Source organism: Ammodytes marinus (assembly GCF_949987685.1).
Source record: "Ammodytes marinus genome assembly, chromosome: 2".
NCBI lineage: Eukaryota > Metazoa > Chordata > Actinopteri > Uranoscopiformes > Ammodytidae > Ammodytes > Ammodytes marinus.
In genome coordinates, this window is record NC_137231.1 from 30,320,610 (window position 1) to 30,346,301 (window position 25,692).

The 25,692-nt window shown below is 40.7% G+C and overlaps 1 protein-coding gene across 2 annotated transcripts in view; it reads left to right on the top strand.

The window, feature by feature from the left end:
* Window positions 1-22,730: 22,730 nt before the first annotated feature.
* The window catches only part of kremen1 (kringle containing transmembrane protein 1), a 61,266-nt gene continuing 58,304 nt past the window's right edge, over window positions 22,731-25,692 (top strand). For both annotated transcript variants that reach the window (XM_080037016.1, XM_080037017.1), the window contains exon 1: window positions 22,731-23,081. In XM_080037016.1, the coding sequence (XP_079893142.1) occupies window positions 23,000-23,081 (82 nt within the window). In that variant the 5' untranslated portion in view covers window positions 22,731-22,999. The remainder of the gene's footprint in view (window positions 23,082-25,692) is intronic.

Below are 25,692 nucleotides of genomic sequence, written 5' to 3' on the forward strand. Positions count from 1 at the left end.
AGCAAGTGACTGCAGTGACTAAAGTAGTGTTGGTTTAACCACGAGAGCTTTCTTTATACACACACAATTACGAAACAATTATTTAATGATAGAAAAGTACTTCTAATATCGCGCTATAGCATCGTTTGTGAGCAGAATTTTCTAAAAAATAACAGTGTGTAAGACGGGATGTTATTATTCCCAAGCCACACAGATTTCCAAAAAGGGATAATCATTTTTAAATGACTTCAGAATTTTCAAAATTAGTTAAGCCTCTGCAGAGCAAACTTTATACATGATCATGGACTGACTGATGACTAAGACTGACTGTTTAATTATTTTACAACCTTTTCCTAATTCACTGCGTTCTCCTTACAGACAGAAAAAGGCAATAGATAAGTCTTTTCTCCCTCTCAGCAGAGCTGATAAGAGCTCAGGAGAATGTTTCCCAAAACAACGTTTGTTTCTAGACAAGAAGGGCACCCGTGTTTTGACCAAATTTAGTTTATCTTACGCATAAATGTGACTTGGGTAAAACTTTGAGAACATACGAACAATATGTAACTTGCAGCACAACACAGAAAAATACCACCATTGATCTCTGCTATGGTTCAATAGGTGGAGCTTATCGTTCCATACCCATGCCTGCCCTTGGGGCCACTTATCACAACAGTGTTTACCTCATGCCAGTGTATAAACCGTCCTTCAGACGCTTAGAACACAAGGAGAGACAGGTGGAAAGTGGCCCATGGAGGGGTCCTTTGCCTCGGATACGCTTGCTAGTTCAACTGTATATGGCCCACATGGAGATCCAGCTTGGGATTTTGGTAAAATAAGAAGATGTGTGGCAATATGGTTTGACACCGCAGAACTGTATGGAAGTGGGAATGAATGTACTGAACGTGCAAATGTGTGCAAAGGAAAGGATGATCGAGTTTCTGAAGAACTTAAAGAATTGATTAATAGATGTGTTGCATTATGTAAGTGCACATCATGTGCCACTGCTTGAAACTACGTTGAAAACTAGAGCTGAGGAAATGGTTAAGATAAAACAGTGTCATGGATCAAACCCCACACAAAATGCTAAAGCCATGATATTCAAATGGGTGAAACGGCAGAGTACCCCCCCTCACCACAAAGTCTGGTGGCCACTCTGATAGAGGCCGGCCTACCGCTCCCGTCTTCCATGATTGATGTGCCTATTGTTTCCTCATACCCAAAAGTAACTCAGAAGATAGAAGAAGCTACAATACAACATGTAAGTAGAAATAAAGAGGATTAATTACTTTTCATAGCAGCTGCAGTTCAAGCACTAAGGGAGATAGACTTGCATGCAGCAGGAGGGTCAGGGATCAAAAAGGGAGGAGTGAGTGCGATAGAACCAAAGTACATCAGCCGGCAGAGCAAAGCACACACTTCCCCACACTACTCACAAAACAATAACTTCAGAAACAATTGGAGAAAAGGACAGTGTAACTTCTGCGGAAAAAATGGTCAGACCATACAAATTCAATTCAAGCAGCTACAATTAAACTTTCTTCTTCCCCTATTGAAGACCCACTAATGCCAGTAGAAATAAATGGGTCCACAGTGTCTATTTTGGTTGATAGTACCCCTTCAAAGAGTATATGCTGTTTGATGTTGAAATTGAACACTCTTATTTGCAGTGATAATATAAGACAACTGTGAGATATGACTAGCAAGATGTTACCACCAGAGTCAGAATTGATTATCTTTGTTGAATGTTGACTATAGTTTTTGATTTTGTAAATCCAAAAGTTAAAAAGTAAAATGCCTAAATAAATTGTTGTGCAAATTAGCTGTAATGTTGAGATCTATTATATTTTCTTGTTCCTGCTGCCTATGCAGTGGCTCAGACACAGAGATTCTATAGAGAGAGCTGTTGCTGAGGAACAAATTATGAGATACAGAGAAGCATTTACATACAATACAGTGCCTACAATTATGAGAGGAGATTGACCCTTGGACTCCTTCTGGAAAGTATCCTAAAACTATTTACGTTGCATGATCTTGAGATATTATCAATGTTGTTTTCCTTCATTTCAACTTGGTTGTAATAAACGTTTCCTTTTGACTCAGATAATTAGCTTATTGACTATTAGACATTTAAATGCACATGATTAGTGAAAGAAGCAAGGAACATTTACTTTATGATTCTACAATGTGTTTTTTATCAGTTAAATAGTCTCACACACACAGGAGAGAGTAACTCATTCTAAGGTTTATTTCTACATGCAGTCACAGACGGCAGTGAGTAAAAACAATAGATAAGGTGGCAGACCTTGAGAGCAGCCATAGCAGCCTCTCAAACAGACAAGCACACGAGCTACATCTGAGTAAACACATTTCGCCACAAAATATATTTATATCAAAGAAGCTACCTTTTCAAGTTCACTTCAGATTATTTTCAGAAAGTTCTTGAGTCCAGCCATTAATGCACCACAAAGTCATGTTTTAGGTTCAACAGTGTTGTCTTTTTAATTTGCATCCAGAGAGCCAGTATCTGTTTGCATTTAGAGCTTAAGGTAAACAAATTAAGAATGAAATCATGTCTCTGGTTAGTGGAAAACTTGACCCATTACAGTTTGCTTATCAAACTGGAAAAAGTGTAGATGATGCAAAGCTCTTTATTATAGATACAATGTATAAACATTTAGAAAAGCCTGGATCTCATGTTAGACTGTTATTTGCAGACTTTTCTTCTGCTTTTAATAAGATGCAGCCGCATATTTTAATTGAGAGACTAGCTGCAGAGTTTGAGTTACCCCATCAGATTCTGCTGTTGCTTTAAATTTCTAGAATAGAAATGAATAATTTACAAATAGCACCAAATTGTTTTAACTAGGCTTCAAAAAACTATTTTAAACTATTGTTTAAAGTATGTATTGTGTCCCTAACAGTGTTAAACATTGGATTCCTTTCAGAGAGAGAGACAGAGAGAGAGAGAAAGGGAGTGTGTGGGTATGAGTGAGTATGTGTGCTGGTGTGGTTGAGTGACCATGGGACACCAAAATTGAGTGCCTGTGTGTGTGTGTGTGTGTCCGAGAGAGAGCGTGCAAGGATGAACGTGCATGTGTGTCTGATTGCGTTTGACAGCCTGCATGTTTTTGTGAGAGAAGGAACGGGAAAATGTGTGTGTGTGTGTGTGTGACTGACTGACTGCATGCATGTGTGTGAGAGGAGGGAGAGATTGGTGGTCGCTCTTTCGGCGGGTTTGGCGCCTCTGACCGCCGGAGGAGGGAGGATCTACATTGGTGGAGTGTTTGGATTTGGTGGGGTCCTGCGACCTGGAAGCCACCATAGCGATACACAATAATACCCATTGTATTGTTTTTTTTTCTTTAGCTCACTTCACCTTTTATCTGGTTAAAATGTGTTCACACATTTGTTTAGAAAACTTTGATCTAAAATAGGATGATTTTGTTTTAGTTTTCCCTTTTGATTTTAACAGGTACTGGTACACAACAGGCCTCAATACTTACTCACAGAGTTTTTTTTGTTTAAAGTGCCTAATTTGTCTCAGGAACAATGGTTGCAGGACAGGCTAGGCCCATGGGGAGCAGTTGCCCTTCAAGTTCTTTTTCCATTCCTAATCATGTTTGGTGCCTTCTTGTGTCTCTGTACTTGTACCCTTACCTGCATGAGAGCCTTGCTACACAGATGGATAGCCAGTGTGGTTGGAGGAAAGGTGGAGCAATATGCTCTCCTCCGTTCTCCCAGACGAGAATCCTTTGATCCCTGGGATGTGGCCGACTCACTCCCAGACATTGAGCAGCTGCACTTCTTGACCGAAGGAAGCTCGTAGGCCTCCGCTCTACCGAATGTGCATGCTTCAAGCCTAGGGTTGAGGCAGACCCACGACTACAGGACTAAAGAAATCCCGGAAGGATGACAACAAGGGCACACGGTAAAGGTGTCCGCCCCTACGAAGGGTCATGTTCTAGAACCTCTGACCCAGGTACGTATACCCACAGGTAGCATGCTGACTCCTGAGCCCGAAGAAACATCCTGCCATGTGGGTGTTCCTCTGCATCCCACGATGAGAATGGCTACAATGAAATAATGACACCTGAACACCAGGCCTTTGATTTATGCTAACCTTTAATTATATCCTGCAACTTAACATTACCCTTACGGTATATTAATCTACATTTAATAGTTAACATTAATTCTTTCTTACAGCATTTTATTTAGTTTTGTTTAGAATTATACTGCCATATAACATTACTTTTGATTTAAATATTTTAAGCATAGCTGTTTAATTTTTTGTTAAACAGAACTGTCTGAAAACTTTTTTTCCTCTCTAACGATCTATGAGGTTTTTTTCCAAATGATAAGTTCTGTTATAGTAAGTATAGTTAGTGCATAGAATTCTTTTGACCTCCTTTTGCCAATTGTGAGGGGGTGGGTTTGCTTCTATGTGTATAGGTGATGATGACCTGTGATTTCTGTCCGTCTATTTTGAATACACTGGTCAAGGGGATAAAACACCTGAAAGGCCACTCAGGCCTTGGCGGACAATCTCACAGGCCATCATGTAGAATTTTAATACACTTTTGTTTTTCCATATAAACTTGTTTATCCTTTAATTATTAGAACATTTTTTTTAGAATAATTATATTTGTTATTTATTTATTATAATAGGAGGGAAATGTGGTGGAATTGATTATTACAGTCATAATAATTAAGTGTTTATATAGACTAATGCCATCTTGAATCTAAATATTCGTAAGTTAATCAACGAAAGTTCTGACCTGACCTTATGGTGAAGGTTCTGACCGTATGGTGAAGGTTGTTATGTACTGATTATGTTCTGAGATACTCAAACTCCGTACGGAAATGTATGTTTTGACTGAGATGGCTCCGGAGAACTGTGTCTGCAAGATAACTAACAACATATCTGGCAGAGGAGAATCTTGTACGTAGGCTGGAATGTTCGTGCGTAATTAGATTTTGCTATAACTTCTCTGTCTGACTGCCTCTCGGTGGTCATTTCACACAATCCCATTGCTTGATTGTTGTCTTGACTCATGTTTGCAAACATTAAAGATCTGTTCTATTTTTGTATTTAAACATTGTGTCACCTCGTATTAATTGACTATATTCTCATCTTTTAAAGGTTGGTATTTCAATTCCATGACAGTGGGTGTGTGTGTGTGTGTGTGTGTGTGTGTGTGTGTGTGTGTGTGCGACAGGTAGATAGTGAAGGCCCTCCTGCGCCTCAGTTCCCTCTGTCTCAGACTGCACGGGTACTTTCCACATCTAGAGTTACTCAGCAGGTTTCAACAGGCCTGCTGGCAGCTCTTTACAGGAGTAAGAAAGTCATTACACCATAAGGTGTGTGTGTGTGTGTGTGTGTGTGTGTGTGTGTGTGTGTGTGTGTGTGTGTGTGTGTGTGTGTGTGTGTGTACGTACCATCTACTCCACTCCTGCTGTATGACACATCACAACGTTAGAGGGGGGCTTTGTTTGAACCTGGCGATGGGTTTGAAATGGATTGGAGGAATGAGGGAGGAAGCACACTAAGCAAATGTGAGATAAACCGTCTCATAAACAAATGCCAAGAAATACCAGTATCGTAGGTAGCAGCCAATAGCTTAATAACTGCCGATAACGTCATCATTTTTTCAGTTTTTAATTAAAGGAAAGTTCGATAATGTAGTGACTTGCCGATAACGTAACAACATTTCTGAACTGATAATATAAGTTTAAAGTACAAGTTTACTATGAATTTGCTGAGAAAACGGTATATAAGTAATATGGGCACACTGGACCGGATTAAAATCACTGACCAGGGGATATAGATTGAAATCGCCTTAACTCCCCTAGAGGAATACAAAGCATCTCTTCCACAGCCCCTCTGTTTAAAAATTACTTCTATAGTCAAGCATGAGCTAATATGAGGCCTCAGTACAGTCTAAGATTCTAAAATCAATCTTTGTGTTTCTCTGCTATAGGCTGCATTGGAGAAGCAGCAAAATAAAGCAGGAATGTCATACTATAGTATAGAGGCTGTAACTATATCAAGCTCAAAGTACTGCAATGGAAAAAATCAAGTAACGCGTTATTAGTGCAAATGCTGTTCAGTACCCTTTAACATTTATGCCCCTGTTTTGGAAGTATCCAACTATATTGTATACTGTATGTATGCACTGTTACTAAAACACTGTTAATAAGAGCTTTACAGTGCTGTTATTGACAACTGAGGTCACCAGACAATTTCTCCTGCGGTCAGTTTTGATTAAACGTTAAAAGTCCTCCTCATTACTTCACCTGTTCAACTCCAAGCAGCAGGGCATGCAGTCTGGATGGCTATAGTCCCACAAAATAACTTTGGAAAGGTGAGGATAATCACCTTCACTATAAGGACTTACCTCAGTGGTGGCCTGTTATCATTATTTACTAACAGTTGGATGCTTTTCTATGATAATTCTTAAATTCCAAAGTTGGTCCAGTGACTCTAGTTTGATTTATTTTGTTGTTTTTTTCAGAGAGAAAAGAGAGAAAGTGGACCAGATGGTGACCCAAGAGCAAACTTGCTAAATCATCAAAGTCCTATCTGATCAAACCACTCAACATTGAAACCATCAACTATATGGCCTTCAGCGAGAGAGAGAGAGAGAGAGCGAGAGAGAGAGAGAGAGAGAGAGAGAGTTTCAGAGATCCCATGTTCATTGGACGATGGCCTTCTCTTGACCTGTTGACCTCGTCAGTAGAAACCTCAGGCTCTAGTTAAGGACTTTCATCGTGCTGTTTGGATCCATGTTTTTTTCCTCTTGTTTCGTTTGGAAAAGCTCCAGCTCGTGGTAAATGGCGCATGGGGTGAGGGCTGAGGGCATTGAAGTAAAAGGGAAAAATGGCCCGATTTGTTTTAGAATTCCTGATTTGCATGACTGACCGACCGATCTTCACTTTGAGAAGGAGCTTTTTATAAATACTACACTGATACATCATCATTACAATCAACACTCCCTTCTCCCGTTGGCTTTCTTAAAATGGGAACAGATGTGTTCGTGCTCATGTCAGACGTGAAGCAAAGCTGATCATTTTTTGGTTGAAAGACGCTGAACTCATTTGCAGCCTTTGTGTGGGCTCGCAGCCTTCAGTCAAACCAAGGGCTTTGCTGAGTGACTGAGCTAGAAAAATACACAGATGTTACATAAAGGTCAACATTTTTTTGCACTGTGCCACTGCCACAACACTTTCTATCGGAGTTGTCTTTGTATTGTTACACATCTGTGTTTGAAGATTGATTTAATGCATCTATAATTGTCCAGGAAAACAATAAATTGGATTGCTGATTTTAGATGCGTATAGGTGTATTTTATACTTTGATAAAAAAAACTGGCTGTGTGTGTGTGTCTGTGTGTCTGTGTGTGTGTCTGTGTGTGTGTGTGTGTGTGTGTGCGCGCAGTTGCAATACTGTTAAAGGTGGACTCAGCTAAAGTGGGCTCCCTTTGTCAACCTATACCTTTTGTTTACATACTAGTTTACAGAGCCTATAGACTATGTATTAACACCAGATTTGTTTTTTTCCACCTTTTAAATGCTCAGAAATCAATAATCACCCCCTCTCTTCAAGCCAGCAGCAGGCATGCATCGTCTGGCACAGCCACAACCCCCCCTCCCCCTGCCCCCCCCATAGGAGGACATACCGTCATCTCATGTTACCTCGCGGTCTTCTCCTCTACTTTGAACCTGACTCACTTCTCCTTTCCCAAAACAAAGGCCTTTGGGGGGGGGGGGTTAAAGGAAACAGAGTGACAGGGTCCCGTGTGGGTGATCCCTTGGGAGTGATAGCTAGGGGTCCAGCTGTGGAAGAAGAAGAAGAAGAAGGGTTCTTGTTTGGGACTAATTGAAATAACCTGGTCTGCTGCTGGACACAGAAGGCTTTGAAGTTTTCTTTTTGCCTCGTGTGAGCAATGTTTCCTAACTAGTGGTTGTGCAATGCTGTGAACATGGGCAGCTCCTGCAGACACTGGCTGTTGTTTCTGCTCGGTAACGCCTCAGGGACTCTTGGGAGGGGACCCTATTGTTTATAACATAAAACCACCTTAACGTAATTTAGGACCATAAATAAGTACACATGTACACCCTTCTGATGTTGCAAACTAGTATGCTATAAAAATGAAAAAGTTAAGAAAAACTACAAGAAAACTCAAAATTGTCAGCACAAGAGGGAAATGAACTTTTCAGGAAAACTTTACTCTTGAGCCAACTACTTATCTTTGGTTGGGATACCTTATCATTCATAGTCTAAACCAGGGGTCACCAACACAGTGCCCGTGGGCACCAGGTAGCCCGCAAGGACCATATGAGGCTTCCCACCTTTTTTAAGTCATTGTTGATAATTATTGTGAGAAATCTTTAAAATGATCAGTGTCTTCACATAGATGAATATCACTAATCATTAATAATAATATATAACTAAAAGGCAAACTGAGCAAATGTGTTATTTAAGAAGAGTGTATCAAACTGGGTGCCCTTCGTATGACTCAGTACCCATGAAGTAGCCCTCAGGTTCAAAAAGGTTGGTGACCCCTGGTCTAAACACTTCAAATAATAGCAGTGCCAACTATTTCTCTGTCATACAGATAACGGACAAAACCAAGTACGTCAACATTTTGATTGAAACATTAAACAGATTGAAAACCTGTAAAACTTCCTGAACCAAAAAAAAGGTTGTATTTATAACTCAAAACTTGAAGTTAAATTAAATATGAACAATATGTTATCTCAACTAAAGATAATTAGTTGGCTCAAATGTTGGCAATTTTCCTTAAAAGGTAAGAGTTCTAATTGGCCTCAAAACTCAAAAATCAAGTGAGGACAGTTGCCTTATTTTTTTTTACAGTGTAATGAAACAGGTCCTGATTCCCTCACAAAGGAGCATTAAGCCACACTGCGTGCCGCTGTCTGAGGTCTTTCCATAATATCAGCTCAGATTTGACTCCCCGCTCGCTGTATAATCTCCTAACTGGCTGCAAATTTCCCTGCTTTCATGTGTCAGTCACAACTGACAAGAGAGGCAATGGAGCAAGCTGCTTGCGAGTCACAAGATGATTAATTGCGTATATCTGGATGAAAAGTTTAGGGGTTTTTTCTTCATCTGTGTGGGGGCCTGTTTCTAACCCCACATGTTTACGCTGGCTTATCATATACCAACAACCCAGCGTAATTAGTTCAATCAAATTCAAACACAAGTAAATGCTAATGTACTCTGTGGAAGCTTGTTGCTACGCTGTGGGACTTTTTTTCTCTCACATCCCTGGATTATGAAGAAAGGTTTGTGGAGTGGCTTTTTGGATGAGGCCTTTGTTTTGGTTTGATTTTTTTTTCTGTTTCATGTCAACTGCAGCTTTGCAGGTGTGCTTTGTCCCTCACCTCCTAATACCTCCTGCTAGAGCAGTGCCTTCTGATGCTAACTTCTTGTTTTAAGGCGTGGGTTTAAATAAAGACGGATTCAAGGATTAAGGTGTTTGCCTGAAACATTTTGTGTTTGAGTGTGTCACTGTTGGGGAGAATAATTTTAAACAGTCAGCTAATCCTTTACCCTTTACCTTGTTATAGGCCTACTTGATTTTTAAACCTATTTTTCCAATCAGGTCAATATTAGTAAATAAGAAAAAAATCAATTCTATCACAGCTGGACATAAGAGATTGTGACCTAAAGACAGAATATAATCAAAAGAAAATACCACATCAAAACCTTTAATATTTGATATGTTATGTCATTTTATGAGTTAATTTCTCCACTTCTGAACTTCCTTAATGCTTCAACAAATTTTTTTAGTTTCCTTCCAATTTCCTGTGATTTGCTCCAGTGATGTTTTTCCAAATATTTCCAAATATCTATATTCATTTTTAAGCAGCGTTACCAATCTTTTCTTAGCTTTGTTTGTACTATTAACTAGCCAGGCATGTAGAACTGAAGTCCAATGTAATGTACGACCCGGAGATGAACCCTCCGCTTCTTAGAAGTGGTCCCTTTTTAAACACAAACTGCTCTTGACGTTAACACTCAGTTTAACTTGATCACTCACAGGCTAGCTACTAGTGTTCCCCCCTTTCTCTGTCATCAACATCACAGAGAGGCTTGACTTCACCCCCCTGAGGCCATGTAATCCACTCAGCGACCAGTGGCCGTTATAGGAGGACCCACGCACGGCTCCTTTTTTCATTGGGAGTCAGTTCTTTTTATAATGGAGCACGTCATTCTCTGCAGGCCACAGAAAAAGGCAGATACCTCACTTTACTACACCGCAGATGAGCGTAGCAGCAGGAGCAAAACAGAGCCAGCGTGCCCAATCCGCCCTTTACAGATGTTGGTCCACAGAGACCGTGCCCAACACAGGAAGCCATTAAAGAGCAAATCAATCAGTCGGCAGCGCTGTGGAAACCGGAGGGGGGACCAAAAAACCTCCATGGAAAGGCTTGTGGAGGGGGGCACGTAGCCAGGGGAGTGAGATGCACTACGCAGCCTTGTTACCAAATATAAATTCATTGCAGGCTTCTTGGAAACGTGTGTTTTCATAAACACGAGAAGAGTAGAAACTGGGTGGAAGCGATTTCCCCCCCCGATTCGGAGGGATTCGAATGCAAAGCAGTGGCAGGGCGCCGCTGACAAAAGAGAAGTGAGAGCAAGACAAATAAATAAAGAATTGTGTCAGTGTTTGTTTTGCCTTTTCATTTGCCTAGAGGGGGGAATATATTTTCAGAACTCACGCTCCATCCCTGAGAAATCATTTTAGCGGTGATAATCCTCCAACAACATTTCCCAGTGATTTCTCAACTGACAGGAATATAAAGCATATTTTGTCATCTTTTCTGCACGGCTCAAGTGTTCACATGAATACAGATGTGCTTTATGACGTGTGTGTTGTCTCCCTAGTTCCTTCTGAAGATTCACTGCTTTCAATACTGTCCCTGCGTTTGCGTACTCTTTCTTTTTTCTATTCTACATACTACATTCGACGACAACAATAATCTAGTTAGGATGCAGTATGCATACTATTGGGACATACAGTACTTTTACTCTTTTATTTCATCATAACATGGCTCCTTGATCTTGCCACTTGCTTTTATATCCGTCGCATCCCCGTTTGTTTTCATATGGAGGCTCCGTCGACGTGACGTCACTTCAGGTGCGCATTGGATTTTGGGTCAGAATCGGCCAAATAGGATGCTATTTTCAACACTAAAAATCTCGGCCGGATGTAGTAGACATCCGGGTATTTCTAACCGTCCTAAATCGGGCCACAAGAATCGGGACATCCTAAATCTTTTTTCTACCATACTAAATAGTACAGTATATAGTATGGGTATTGGAATGCAGGGCGTGTATCTCTTTTATACAGAAGTTGACCGCAACCTGCAACTTCATTTAGTTATTTGTTTATTTGATAGAGAAAGTTCACATTTATTAACATCAGTATTAAAAATCCAAGACGTAAACATGCCAGAGTTAGCACAAATGCTAATTTACATCCATAGTCCATTGGCAAGTGATTTGGTCAATCAGATCCCCTTCACAGCCACTTTTTTTCTTTTATTTCTTCGCTGCAAGGTTGTTTATTTATTCAATGCAATCTTCTAGGATTTGGCATATCTTGTATATTTTTCAGGAACAGGGTTTGAACGTTTATTACTTCAAAACCTTATTGTTACATGTCTATGCCTGACATAGAACAACAATGGCGTTGTATCCAGAGGGAGAACCTTCAATCGCTAGATGTAATCTGTTAAAGGATAACTGTATCCCCTTTTATACCTTTAGTCTTAGCGTGGCAGAGATGAGAGAGTCATTTCCTTCAACTCTAGATTTATGATAGCACCTGTCTGTTAGCACAAGTAAACTGTTCCAGCAGGCTTCGGGAATTCCCATCAAATCCAGCTCCAGAATCCCCCCCTGATCATCAAAAAAACTTTGTTCTCTCCTCACCAGAGATAAAGCTTTGCGATCCTAACCCCCCCCCCCCCCCCCCCCCCATCCTCCCCACCATTACCTTTAATGATCTGCTTAACTAGCCGCATTACGCCAAAGCTGAAGTTCCAAGAAGAAAGAGAACTTCAAAAGGCACATATTCCTCCACGCTTGGTTTGTGTAGTCCCCCCCCCCCCCCCCCCCACTCCCCTCTTTTTTTCCCCTTATCGTGCGCTGTGGAACTTGTCCAATACACTGATATGATAAAGAGGGAGTTAAGTCCTTTGCTGTGTGTACGTGGAGTTTGTGCATATACAGTCAGTAGTGGTACACAGACACCCCACACACACAGTGTACATATCTCTCAAATGAAACCATATCAGTTGATGCTCGCCCAGACTTGCCTCTCTCTCTCTCTCTCTTTCTCTCTCTCTCTCTCTCTCTCTCTCTCTCTCATCTTTTACTTTTTGCTGACATAACTGCCTTAATGATGAACTTCTTAATATTCAGGGATGGCAACATGCTGAATCTGAAGCTGGTGCAAGTTGAGTGCAAAGTCTGCTCAGTTTATATCCTATTTATTTTCAATGTAAGCACATGCTACTCACAATTGTTTATGTGGACATACTGTATATGCTCACTTTTGTATCTAGATAGCCCACATCCTAAGGCCCTAGAGGCAGGTTTTGTTTACTGTCTAGACACATTTGCGAGTGCTATCTCTGACTGTTTTTCTGTGTTCATGTCTGTGTGTACATGTTTTTGTGAACGTGCTATTCATATCACAAAGGACAATGAAGGTCCTTTATTTTTTCTTTCTCTGTCTAATTATGAATTCTCCCCACTGCCTTCCTTGATTTTTAGTCTCCTCCACAAGGTCAAAGATCTCGTTAGTATTCATAACCCCAGGCTCCACTCAGCCCCATGTGTAATTGTGAAGACTTGATATTCATATTTCTTTTTGCGGGTGAGGAATTTCTCTGTTTTACCTTCTACCGTTAAGACTGGCTTCTGATTGTTCTGAAGATTGTTTTTGACAGTGCTAATGCAGGAATCAATCACAACAGATTGTCATCAACATAAACACACATAGTTTGACACTGTTGTCCATACAAACAATCCATTATACTAATGCAGGTATATAAATAGTTTTATTTGCACACACTCAACCGTTTAAGTTTTTAAGCGTTCCATTTGTTGGACAAATTGAATTAAAAGCTGTTAGTCAATCAACAGAGAGTTACAACAACTATTTTGATCAGTCAATTCATTGCTTCATTGATTTCTCATTAAGTGGTTCCAGTTTCTCAAATGTGAGGATGTTAAGCTTTTTTTTTTTTTTTACAAATATATCTTTGAATTTTGGACTTTATTGGCAGACAAACCAAATGTCCCCTTGGGCTCTTAGAATGGACGTTTATTTTATCTTTTTATTATTTATTATTTAATCAATTAATTGGGAAAGTAATTAGATTTTTTTTTCATTAAAGAATATAATCCCCCTCCAAATTAATTTATTTTTATTTTTATGCAATGGCGTGACTGTCCACTGAAAGGTACTACTGCCAATGCTGCCAACAGTGTGTACGTACCCATCATGTTAGCCCACCACAAGCCATGTGGCACTGTGCCCTGCTCATCTCCTAAGTCCCATGTTTGCAGATCTCTGACCCTGTGAGCTGAATCTGAAGAGATTTACTCAAAATATGAATTTGAAATTTTAGTTTACAAAAAGTCTGTCCATCATAGCCACTTTATTTAAACATAGCTTTTGCCTTGCTAGTTTTTGTTTGTAACCTATTACACTATAAACATAACAAAATCAAATGTATCCAATTCAAAGACAATCTGCACTCATCTCTTGCCGTGTATTGTTTTACTATGCAGCACGAGGTAATTCTCTGTATGCAAACTCAAATCTTCCTCGTGGCTTTTTCTCCAGGGTTTCAGTGTGATTTGCAAGCGCGGCTTTGTCATGCTTTCTGAATCAACATCTTATGAGATAGAATGGAGGACACTAGTTTTCCCTTGCCTAGTTACATTTCATAATTCTGGACTGAGATGAAGTGGAGACCTGCCAAACAACATGCACAACATTGTATACGCAGTGACTGTGCAGGGGGGGAATCGTCTTGTTTCTACTGTAGCCTGAAACCATAAATCTGCAAACATTACATTTCTTTCCTGCGTTCTGTGGACTCAAAGCCCTGCTAATAGATTGTGTCACTACAGATATATGAGCTGTGGTTCTGTTTTCACTCCACAACAAACTGCTGAAGTATGACGTCAAGTTTTGCCTTTTATCTTCAATTTCTTTTGCTCAACTCTTGTAAAAAAAAAAAAAAAGGAAATTGCGCCATGCCAACGCTTGCGTCCTTTAAAGAAGTGTGTTTCTCATCATCGGCAGTTTACACTTTGCATGTGGTGGATTGCGGTTGTCACATTGCGTTCTCTGAATGAAAAGAAAAACCAAAAAGGACACCCATCAAGAGGGTGTTTGCTGCAAAATGTTGTCGAGTTTGACATGGGGGAAAAAAAAGAGATAGAGTGTAAAAACAAAGTCTGGCCTCAATATATACTCCACAAAGCTTTAAAAAAAAAGTGCATGGAGTTGTTTGTGCTGAGAATAGAGCATTTGGATTGAAGTTCATTTAATATGGTGACCCTCTTTCTAAAGTCCTTTGAAGACCCAGGCTCAGACACAACTCTCAAAGTGAAGTGCCCCACTTCCAAATGTAAAGAAAACCCTTTTGCTAACTTTATTTGCTCTGTTTCAGCGGCAAAACGGTTTCATACACTTTTCCTGGACTAACTATTCCACAGTAGATATTTAAGTTCTTCATTAAATGGCAATGCAGCCCCCATAGAGAAAGCTTGCATAGTTGTCGTTTAGAGGTGTCGTTTGAGCTATGGTAGCATGTCTTTGGTGCTCTGTGCGCCACGTCGTAAATATGAAATAGAATTAGCGTGAGTCAACACCGTTTAGCCATTGGCATATTTCTTTTTTTGAGTGTGGTTCTGATGTGCTGTCAACGTCAGCCCACAACAGAGAGCCATCTCTGGATGAGCCCCACAAACTGTCACAGTGGGTGGGGGGACACACCAAGGGAAAGATCTTCAATGCTCAAAAACATCCTTTTCTGCTCCAGGCTCTTTTCCTAATCTGTGATGAATTAATGCAATAAGATATTTCTGACGTGGAAGAAGAGTGAGTGATAGTATATTAATGACAAGCATCTGGAAAGACTGAGTTAAACAGTCTTCCTTGCAGTAAAAAAAAATGGATGTTATGTAAGAACACAGTCGAATATTTCCAGAAGTGTGACAAGCAACAAATGAGGTGTTAGATTTATACATACTGTATGTAGGTAGGCTATGTATCAACAAATGTCTAACAATAAATGGTTAAAAGAACAACATGTTATTCGAATAGGGGCCACTTTACGAACCCACTGATTCCACTTTCCCCTCAAATTATCTATGGAGGATTTTTTAGCAACTTTCAGTGTATTGTTTTGATTTTTACTGCCCGCGCAACATTGATATTTTAGTTTACTTTCTCTCTCATGAACTGCGTATTAAGCCAGATCAGGCAGCTGTTTTCAATCTATATCGTACTTATGTAGTGATAATATGGTGTCTTGTTCTACTGCCAAGTAATGATAAGTTAACAATTACTACCGCTTTAAATCTGAAAAAAAAACTACTTTGAAGATAATAGATTTGGTGAGTTTTTTTGGAATATTTATTTAGAATGCTTCTTTATCAGCTAAGTTCAGTTGCTTTGTGTAACTACATTTAAATTGGTTTCTCTTGAATTTTCATATTTATTTTTGAAGTTTAAGGCTTCTTTGTGGAATACGCGTTTGTGGCTTGTAGATATTTAAAATCAAATTCATTATATCATCTTGATTGTTCTTCTTTTAAACATTCTTTTTTTCTACAACATTACTGCAGTGCTCCTCCTGCCACCCTTTTTCAAATAAATGTTACTGCGTCACCCAATAAATCTGTCACTTTTATAGGATTTCCCCAAAAAACGGCATGATGACTTAAGCAGGGGAGCAGGCTCTGGGTTTACGGGAACTGGGATGCTTTAGGTTTAGGTTTTGGGTTTTTGGTTTGGTTTTTGAAAGGTTTGAGGCCCTCTGTATTTTTGCCCTTTTTAAGATTGATGGACAAGGCGTAAGAAACATGAACGTGTGGCGTCCACTGCGGTTATACGAAGGCTACAGGGTTGATGCTCCACCACCCATGTCTCATATTCTGCCTTTAGCTTCTCTGTATGTTCAAACTGGACAAACAAAAAAACTACCAATGCAAGTGTCCAAATGGAAAGTGATCTTATCAAGCTAAGAAAGCGGACATCTTAAAGGGTGATCTTAATTTACATAATATAGGCTCATCTTTACCTGTATAAAAGGATGGTTTGGTACAAGAAACGACATTAGCTAGTTAGTTCGGAGTTTTGAAAAAAAAAGTTTTATTTTGGAAAATAAATCAAAGGCTAACGCTAACCTACCACCCAAACTGTTTGTTGTGCTCACTTACAAACTTTCTGGTTCAACTTTAACCTATGCAGTGATGGATTATTTTGAACAACTGTGCCCACTTTTGGGAGCAATAGTATTAAAAGATAATCTGGATAAAAACTCCTGGCTTCTTTACCACCTAGTTGCTGTGCTTCTTGTGTGTTCTTCACCGTGTTCCCAGATCTCTGCGATTGCTTGAAGAGTTCAACGCTTTCACAACTAATAGGAAAGAAGGATTCAAACAACATGTTTATGAGAACCAAGTTGTAATCATCTCTTAATGCAGTCATTCACAGTAACACAGTCCTGATGGGGCTGTTATTGGGAACAGAAAAATGTTTCATCCATCCCTCTTTCCTCTGTCTGTTTTCTATTATCTCTTCCTGTCTTTCTGTTTTAAAGGAAGACAAAGATGAGCCACGTTAGTTACAATAAACATTCCAGAGGGTGTCACCCACCCGGAGCCTAATTAGAGACCCTCGCAGAGATGGATGATGGCTGTGTGTGTCAGGGCAGGAGGAGGAGGGGTTGCGGTGTGGCTACAGTGGCTGCTGGTTACCGTGCAGGTGGCTGGATGTATAAACGCTAGCTTTTATCTTGGCTTTGAACACAGAGTAAGCTCAGGGGCCTGTACAGGTGTGTGTGTGTGTGTGTGTGTGTGTGTGTGTGTGTGTGTGTGTGTGTGTGTGTGTGTGTGTGTGTGTGTGTGTGTGTGTGTGTGTGTGTGTGTGTGTGTGTGTGTGTGTGTGTGTGTGTGTGTGTGTGTGTGTGTGTGTGTGTGTGTGATGGGAGTGTTGGCTACTGCTGGTACAGATAGGGCCAGGGGCAATCATTTGTCAAAGGGGGGAGTCCACTACTTCTTTAGAGCTTCTTGCTGGGGTCAGAGAGTGACATTGTAATGTGCGTTGTGCTGTGTGCGTGCGACCACTAATGATGTGGATCATATAGACAGTGATGTGGCCGTGTGGGGGTTTGTTGGCCCGGGTCACACAGCCTTCAGACAACAACCAGATGTGTCGGTTGAGTAATCGCATTGACTCACAGTGTCCCCCATAGGAGAAGACACAAGGACTTCTGCGTCAACTTGTGTGTGTGTGTGTGTGTGTGTGTGTGTGTGTGTGTGTGTGTGTGTGTGTGTGTGTGTGTGTGTGTGTGTGTGTGTGTGTGTGTGTGTGTGTGTGTGTGTGTGTGTGTGTGTGTGTGTGTGTGTGTGTGTGTGTGTGTGTGTGTGTGTGTGTGTGTGTGTGTGAGTGAGTGAGTGAGTGAGTGAGTGTGAGCATTTGTTTGTTAGTAATTAATCTAATGAGCCCAAGCGATGGCAAAGATTATTTTGGCAGTGAGAAAAACAGTCCCGACAGCAAACAATGACTCAGTGGTGATGTCAAAGAGGCAGACAGCATTGTCAACCTTCTTCTCGTCCAAGGATGACTAATAAATCCTCTAAATTCACTTCAGAAGCGACGTGTGTGCTCCCTGGAATTTGGTACGATGTGCTCACGTTTTTGAGATATCCATCTGAGGTTTCTGCTACCTTTCAAACGTTGCTTTGAAAATGGGCACAATGTTGAATGTCTTTCAACACCAACGAAGCCTTTCCAGGAACAATATCCTGGATAATCTCTGAATAAACTTCAGAACAATGGGCTGTGATGCCGTTTTCCTTGGAACTACTTTTCTACAAGCCAGAGCGCCAACTAATGGTTTATTATTTTTTACTGATTATTCTCCCAGTTGTTTTCTTTAATTAACGCAGTAATTGTTTTGTCTAAAAAAAAGGTCAGAAAGTAGTTTTAAATATATAGTCAATCACGATTGACTATAGGGCTCAGATTGAGTTTTTCAAATCGGCATTTGTACAGCCAAAATGTTCAGTGGTATAAAAGTGTATCACCTAGGAAAGAAAAGCAGCAAATCAGTACGCTTTGAGTTCTAACAAATGTATTTCTCATGAACACTCCTAACATCGAGGGCCGTGTCATATCCCGAATAACCAAGAAAAATGTCATCAGAAAAGACACATGGATGCTGAGTCTATAAAAGTCATTTCTAATGCTGTGAGCACCGTTAAGGCATTTCAATTTGAAGTGGTGTCAAAAATGCCAAAGACTCAAAACCTGTAATAATATACACTTAAACTACCTGCATTGAAGACACGATAGACCAATTTGTGCTTTTTTCTCTTTCTTTCTCTCCCTCTTTGTATCCCTGTCTCTCAGATGAAATGTGGTGGCATATCAAAAAAGCATTTGTCATGCTTAGAAGAAAAAGAAAAAAAAGATGTACGCGCCTCAGGTATAGAATGCAGCCAGAAAGGATTTTGAATGCCAAAAAAACGAAAGCCAAGAAGAAGAAAATAGTTTTGACCACATAGGAAAAAGAAGGAAGTGTGGCATTAGGATTCAGGGCCAGGCAACTCATGTTTACCCAAGAGGAAACAGGGGACATGACATATAGTCTTGGCTCCTGCGATTTTTTTTGCGAAATTCAAGGCATCTAGGGCCGACTTCTTATTCAACTATGCATTGATACTTTCCCATTTGGCAGGCAGGTCAGGGATGCCACAACAGTATACGCTCTAATACATCTCAGTGGATTATTCTTGCGGTGACCTCCAGGTTTGCGTCTTGCATAACAACACACCGGCAGGGTCCTCACTTTGGCCACCCATGCTAGAAGTTTACACACACACACACACACACACACACACACACACACACACACACACACACACACACACATGGTACTGCTCGTTATCTGATGTTCTCAACCCTAATGAAAACCAGCCTTTGGTTGTCCACGAGGCACAATGCAAAAAAAAAAAAAAAGAAGAAAGTGTGAATGTGGTTGTGTGGAAGTGCAGAGTTTTATCTGGAGAGAAGAAGAAGAAGATAGAAGAGAATTACAGTAACTACTCCAGCAGACCACAAGGAATGTGGCCAGGCAGCGTGTAAAGACAGGCCCAACATGTGATGCATGCACACGCACACACACACACACACACACACACACACACACACACACACACACACACACACACACACACACACACAGACACACACACGCACACACACGCACACACACACACACACACACACACACACACACACACACACAAAGACAAAGAAGACAAAGGAAGCCTCGCTACAATCAACTGCACAGCATCACAGACTGATGGCAGAGATGATGGGGAGTAATGACAGGTCTCCACTTCAGGTTCATTCTCATGAGGACACAGTAGTTTTTATTTGATGTGAGGACACACATATTTAGAACATGTCACATGATAACGACATGTAAGATACAGTGTTGGAAGAAGCTTTCCAGGTAGCATCAATGTACAAAAAAAATACTCAGTCACAAGTAGTTACGCATTCAAAAGTCTTACTTAAATATAGAGATATAATGATAAGTCAATGTATGGATCACTCAATCAACAGTAAAACTATTTGCAAAATGTTGGTAATCGATTAATATTTGCGACGTTTAAAGCCGGTTTTGTACTGTTGCTTGGACAAAACAAAACTTCACTATAGGTTTTTGGAACAATATCAAGAATATAATTGTTAGATTCATTCATTTGTTAACGAAAACAATTTAATGTTGCAGCCCTTCACACGAGGTATTATTAGTTCTACACGGATGCACAGAAGTGTCAGAGACGTGACTTGAACGCTTCTACACAGTACTGCACGGTGCTTCCAGGGAAACACAGGAGGGCGCTGTTTCACACACAGGATGACGCTGCCAGTCTGAATTGGCAAAGAAGTGATTTGAACTGAAGGTGACAGTGCACCTGTTTGAGCGCGATAAGAAGAAAAAAAACTGCATTGGAGACATGTGAAGGGAAAGCCATTTTGATTATTATGATTTTTTATGATTATTCTACTCTGCTGATTTATTTTTATGATTTTACTGACATGTCAACAGCTTTAATATAATACCTTAAACATAAATGTATTTGTTTATGCAACTGGTCGATTTATGTGGCTTAGATTAACATAACTAACACGAACAACTAAACTCCCACTAAGTCTTTGATTACCCAAACTGGGCCAGGGGACTTTTCTAGTTATTCCCACCAAAGCTTTTATTGCTATTTAATCATTTTTAGAACTTTTGTGTCCACGTGTTTCTTTGATTACAACTCCAGCAGCACTGGAAATCATGCCCCTAAAAATACTTAATCTATAGTCATTTCCTCAGCTTTGTCATTTTGGGGGACCTTTTGGACCTATATTTACATGCCGGAAAGGGGTATAATATGGTACCTTTAATTAAACTACAATGCATCAGGCTACATGACTACACATGACATACACCACTGCTCAAACAGGATAGTGTGCAAATCTTTCTAGACCCCCCCGCCCCCCTCTTTTCTTGCTATTAAAATGATGCATTGCTCAGGTCATTTACTTCCCTTTGTGTGCAGTTAAGTACGTCGTTGCCCAGGGGTTTCCAAACGTAATGGACCCCCAATTAGATTTAGACCCCGACATAAAACCCAAGACCAATCCTTCCATAATCTTCCAGAGGGGACTCATGTTGCTTACGGTGAGCTGTCAGGTTTTATGGTAGTTCTGATCTCCTGTGGCATCGCTTCAGTCAGTGCCTTTAATTGTACTTGAGGGATCCAATAGTAAATGCATAGTGATCATACGGTGCCCTTAAGGTAGATTTTTCATTAAAGATCTGAAATAGTTTTCCTTACTCATGCAGGTGCAAAAGAAGTAGGCCTATGCTTAAGTTGTGCGTTTCCTATACTAAAGGTATTTTAAGTGTGCTATAGAAAGTGCATACTAATATTTTGGAACAACTTTAAGTATGTTAAAGTTGTGCTGTTGTTTGTGTTTGTTTCTCTTTGGTCACATAACAATATCACTGGGTGTATAAAGTAGGAGACCGGGTACAGTTGTAACACGGGACGGATGTAACACCTTGAATTCCTCCAATCAGAAACAAGCTAGAGTGATGAAACTCACTGTGCTCGTGCTCCGTCAGTGTCCCTCCTTTCATTCAAAAGGAGAGCCACATCAGATACTTTAAGAAGAAGTTATCAACAAAAGTCTGTTTTTGAGGTAAAAAATGTACTTCTTTTTCAGACGCACTTTTTTGGAGTCTGTCCTCATATCAAATTTCTATGAATCCAAACAAGTATTATTAGAATCACTGTTTTGTAAGCTAAAAGTAAAAATGGCTAACAAGTGTCAAACTAGCATTCAAGCTAGCTCACATGAGATGAAAACATGGTTGGTGATACTGGGACAGTTGTAACACCCTGTTACAATTAACACACACAATTAAATAACTTCATCATATACCTGTTTGAGGTAGTGAATCTTGGTCTTCATCTCATGTTTGAGGATGTGTGTTATAATCATTAAATCAATCTCATGTTTGAGGATGTATGATCTATAATCATTAAATACATTTCTTGCATTGTAATTTGATGGCTTCTTTTTTGTCATGCAGTATGAAAAAAGGTAAAGATTACTTAAAAACATGAAATTAATATTCATAATAATATGACTGATCAATAATATATTTCATTTTGAGTATATGATTGATTCATTCTGAATATTTTAGACATGTTACAACTGTCCCTGACATGCGTTACAACTGTCCCTGTATACTGGGACAGTTGTAACAGTAGAGAGCCTGTATTAGAATTAATTTTGCAACCGTTACACATTTCATTAAACCACTTAAATATATTTTTTCAGTAGCTAACAGATTGAAGTTTATAATATAACAAATTGGTTACTCTAGTTTAAATAGTTTTGGATTTATCGCAAAAATTGCAAAAAGTGTTACAACTGTACCTGGTCTCCCCTATATTGTGAGAGGAAAACAAATTGCAAAATAAAAACTACCTCTCTTTGCAATACAAGTTCTTAAAGAAAGGACAAGTACAAATGTAAGCTACTTCTTTAAAACTCTTTCTGTAAGAAGTTCAAACTTATTTCTGCAGGAATCAAAAAGTAAAACCTTTTACATCCAGTCTTTAACGAGGGAAAATCTGTTTATACTTTACTAACCTGCTGTGCATTGCCGCACTGAGTCAAACCCTCCACCCCTCCAAATCCCAGCTCCCTCCCTCTCTCTCTCTCTCTCTCTCTCTCACTCTCTCTCTCTCTCGCTCTCTCTCTCTCTCTCTCTCTCTCTCTCTCTCTCTCTCTCCCTCTCCCTCTCTCTCCCTCCTCTTTTCTCTCTGCCGCTTCCCCAGCAGCGCTGCAGGTTGAATCTATTGGCCCTGTTTCCTGTCACATGGGTTTGGAAATCGGATCCCTGCTTTTCTACTATCTGTTCTCTGTCTTTGTGGTGTCAGTGTAGTAGCCTAGTAGCAGCTGTGGGACCTGCCTTGAAGTTCGGAGGACTTTTAACGCCGTGCCAAGGAGCGACTCCTGCACACACCCGGCGGACAGTCAACCAGCGAACAAGTCAGTCAGCCAGTCAGTCAGTCAGCTGCCCGCGCCGGTCTGCGCATCTGCCCGTCACCTCTCTGCACTTCACCTGGGGAGCCACTCCAGACTCTTTAACACACACCATGGATCCCTGGACAGCCACATCTGCACTTCTCCTCTTCGCTGGGGTCTTGTCTTCCGCGGCTTTTAGTCAATTCGAAACCGGTGAGTGAAAAACTTTTCTGCTCGCCTTTCTTTAGTTTTTTTTTCCTTCCCGAGGATGTCTTCTCCCATGTCTGCGTTTTGTTTGGAAGCGTCTCCAAAAGTTGCTCGTTTTTTACGCACCGGACAAGCTGTTTCCCCCTCTCAGAGACACTATAGTACAGTATGCTACACACCCCGAAAAGTACGTTGACTTTCACGTTAAAGTGGTATTTTTTTCCTTTTTTGGTATCGGACATGGTTTACAGTAGATCGCAGTCGCTAGTCGCAGCAACTTAATTCATAGCTCATCGCTTTCTGGTCCACATCCCGCTCTTGGCAGCGTTTCCCCGAAACCGCATGACGTCTTCCACTGGGATGTTTACAGAAGGCAGCCAAAGCACAAAGGGGAAAAGGTTTTGTTGTTATTTGATTAGAGTTTGAAGGGAGAGAGAGAGTGATGTAATGTGAACGCAGAGAGAGAGAGAGAGAGAGGACTGGTCTGATTAGACTTCAGTTGCAGCGTCGCCTCCCCCGCTACAGGGTAAACACCAAACCGTAACCAGGTGTACTCACAGACATGTAGAGGAACAACTCTTCCAAATAGAGGTCCATGTAAACTTGGAAAAGGCTTTAAAAAAATCACCGGGACCCCCTGTTATGTTGTTTCTGAAAGCCCGTTTGATTGACGGGCTTGTAACCAAAACCGACAGCTTTTACGCACCCGTCTCCCGCACGCCCTGCGCTCCTGAACCTGGCTGTGTTGACCTGATGGTACCTGCATCATCTTCTAGCTCCTGTCTGACCAATCACACTGTAATCTTATTGGTTGATAACTTTTATTCAATGAGTATTGCAGGACATATTCTTGACGTTTTTTATTCTCGTAGTAACAATGCATTTGGCCGGACTGCATGTCCCATCATTATGGCTTTAGTGTGACCATTCATAGGATCAATTCGCCCTCCAAATGAACCCCGAGCCCTCAGCTCAGTCATCTGATATCATCCATTTAATTTGCCATGATCGAGACTAATACTAGGCAGGGAGATGCCTGCGTCAATCTCCTGAACTTCAAAGCCCCCTCCCCCCCCCACCCCATTCAAAGCTGCCTTTTCTGGGGGGGGGGGGGGGGGGGGGGGGATATTTTCGTTTTAATGTGAAAATCTAATAACGATGACCACACAAACCAAGCATCCCCTTTGCTGTAATTTGTGCGCCGCCTTTCATGTCGAGAGCAGCAAATCCTCATGCTTTCCTTTTTAATTTTTTTGTCTCTTAATTATACCCTTGGATTTCAAATTAAAGGGTCCGCCATCTGGGCTAGTGCGTAAGTGCTCCCATGTGTACCTATGTATTAACAAAGTATTTAAAGCAATGGTATTCCCCCTCATAACATTGGGGAGGGAGAATAAAAAGGCCAAGTCTAGGTTTAGTTTAAGTCAGCTGGGCCATATTTCTATGTGCAGTTAAACAATCATTTAATGCGTCTACAAGGAGTCGGTGTCAGGCGGTCTCTCTGCTGTCTTTATTTTCCCCTTAATATGTTTGGACTGTGAACAGGTCAAACTGAATGTGAAACTTGAGAACACATGAAGGGAAAATCCACCCACAAATCCTTTTGCACTGCTGGTTAAGATACAGTTGATAGTTAAGCTTTCACTGTTGTTTAATGGTGTATATGTTGTGCTATCTGGAGCTGCTATAGAGTTTAATAGCTTAAAACTGGTCCTATTTGTTCAACATAAGCGCTCGGCCGTCATCAAAGAATCAAACTTAGAATATGGCCTTATTTCCAGATGTGCCATTTAAGTTATTGGTTGATGCACCATGTCCATGCTCCTGAGACAGACACTGGTGAAAGGCATTCTGGGAAATGTAGGAACCTGAGGGGGTGGGTGGGGGGGAAGATGAGGTTGTTTCAGCCAAAAAAAAGCCACTCCAGGATCACACTGACTGGAGTGTGTTACCTGAGGTTTAGCATTGTCCAGATACATTTTATGAGCGTGAACATCTCCGTGAGAAAAGTCAAATGTGGGGGACATGTGCAAATATGAAACAGCAGAGTTTTCCTTTAACAGCTAAAGCCTAGGTCACACAGCAGCTTATTAATGCGTTTTTTCAGAGAGCCAACCATTGTTGCTTTTGGGACAGACTAAATTATACCGGAGTGCTTTCCCTGTTTCTGGGTAGAGACTGCAGCAACGCATAACGCAGAAATGTGTTGACAGCAAAAGTGTTTTTTCATCTTACGCTTTGGGATAATCATGTGCTCAGTGATATGCGCGCATGCACACACGCACACACACACACACACACACACACACACACACACACACACACACACACACACACACACACACACACACACACACACACACACACACACACACACACACACACACACAGTGAAAATAATGCAGCTAAGGGTTAGGGATGACTTGTGTTGGTTGTAGATGGAGCGGCTAAGTGCCTTTATGCAACCTTTCATAGAAGTACATGCTCTCTCCCAGTATAGTGTATATCCAGAAGAGACTCTTATCATTAATGTATATGATTTCTCTCTTCCACCTGAACACAGAGACTCATCACACACACCCACATGCTGTGTTTGTGTCTGACAGTGCGGCTTGCC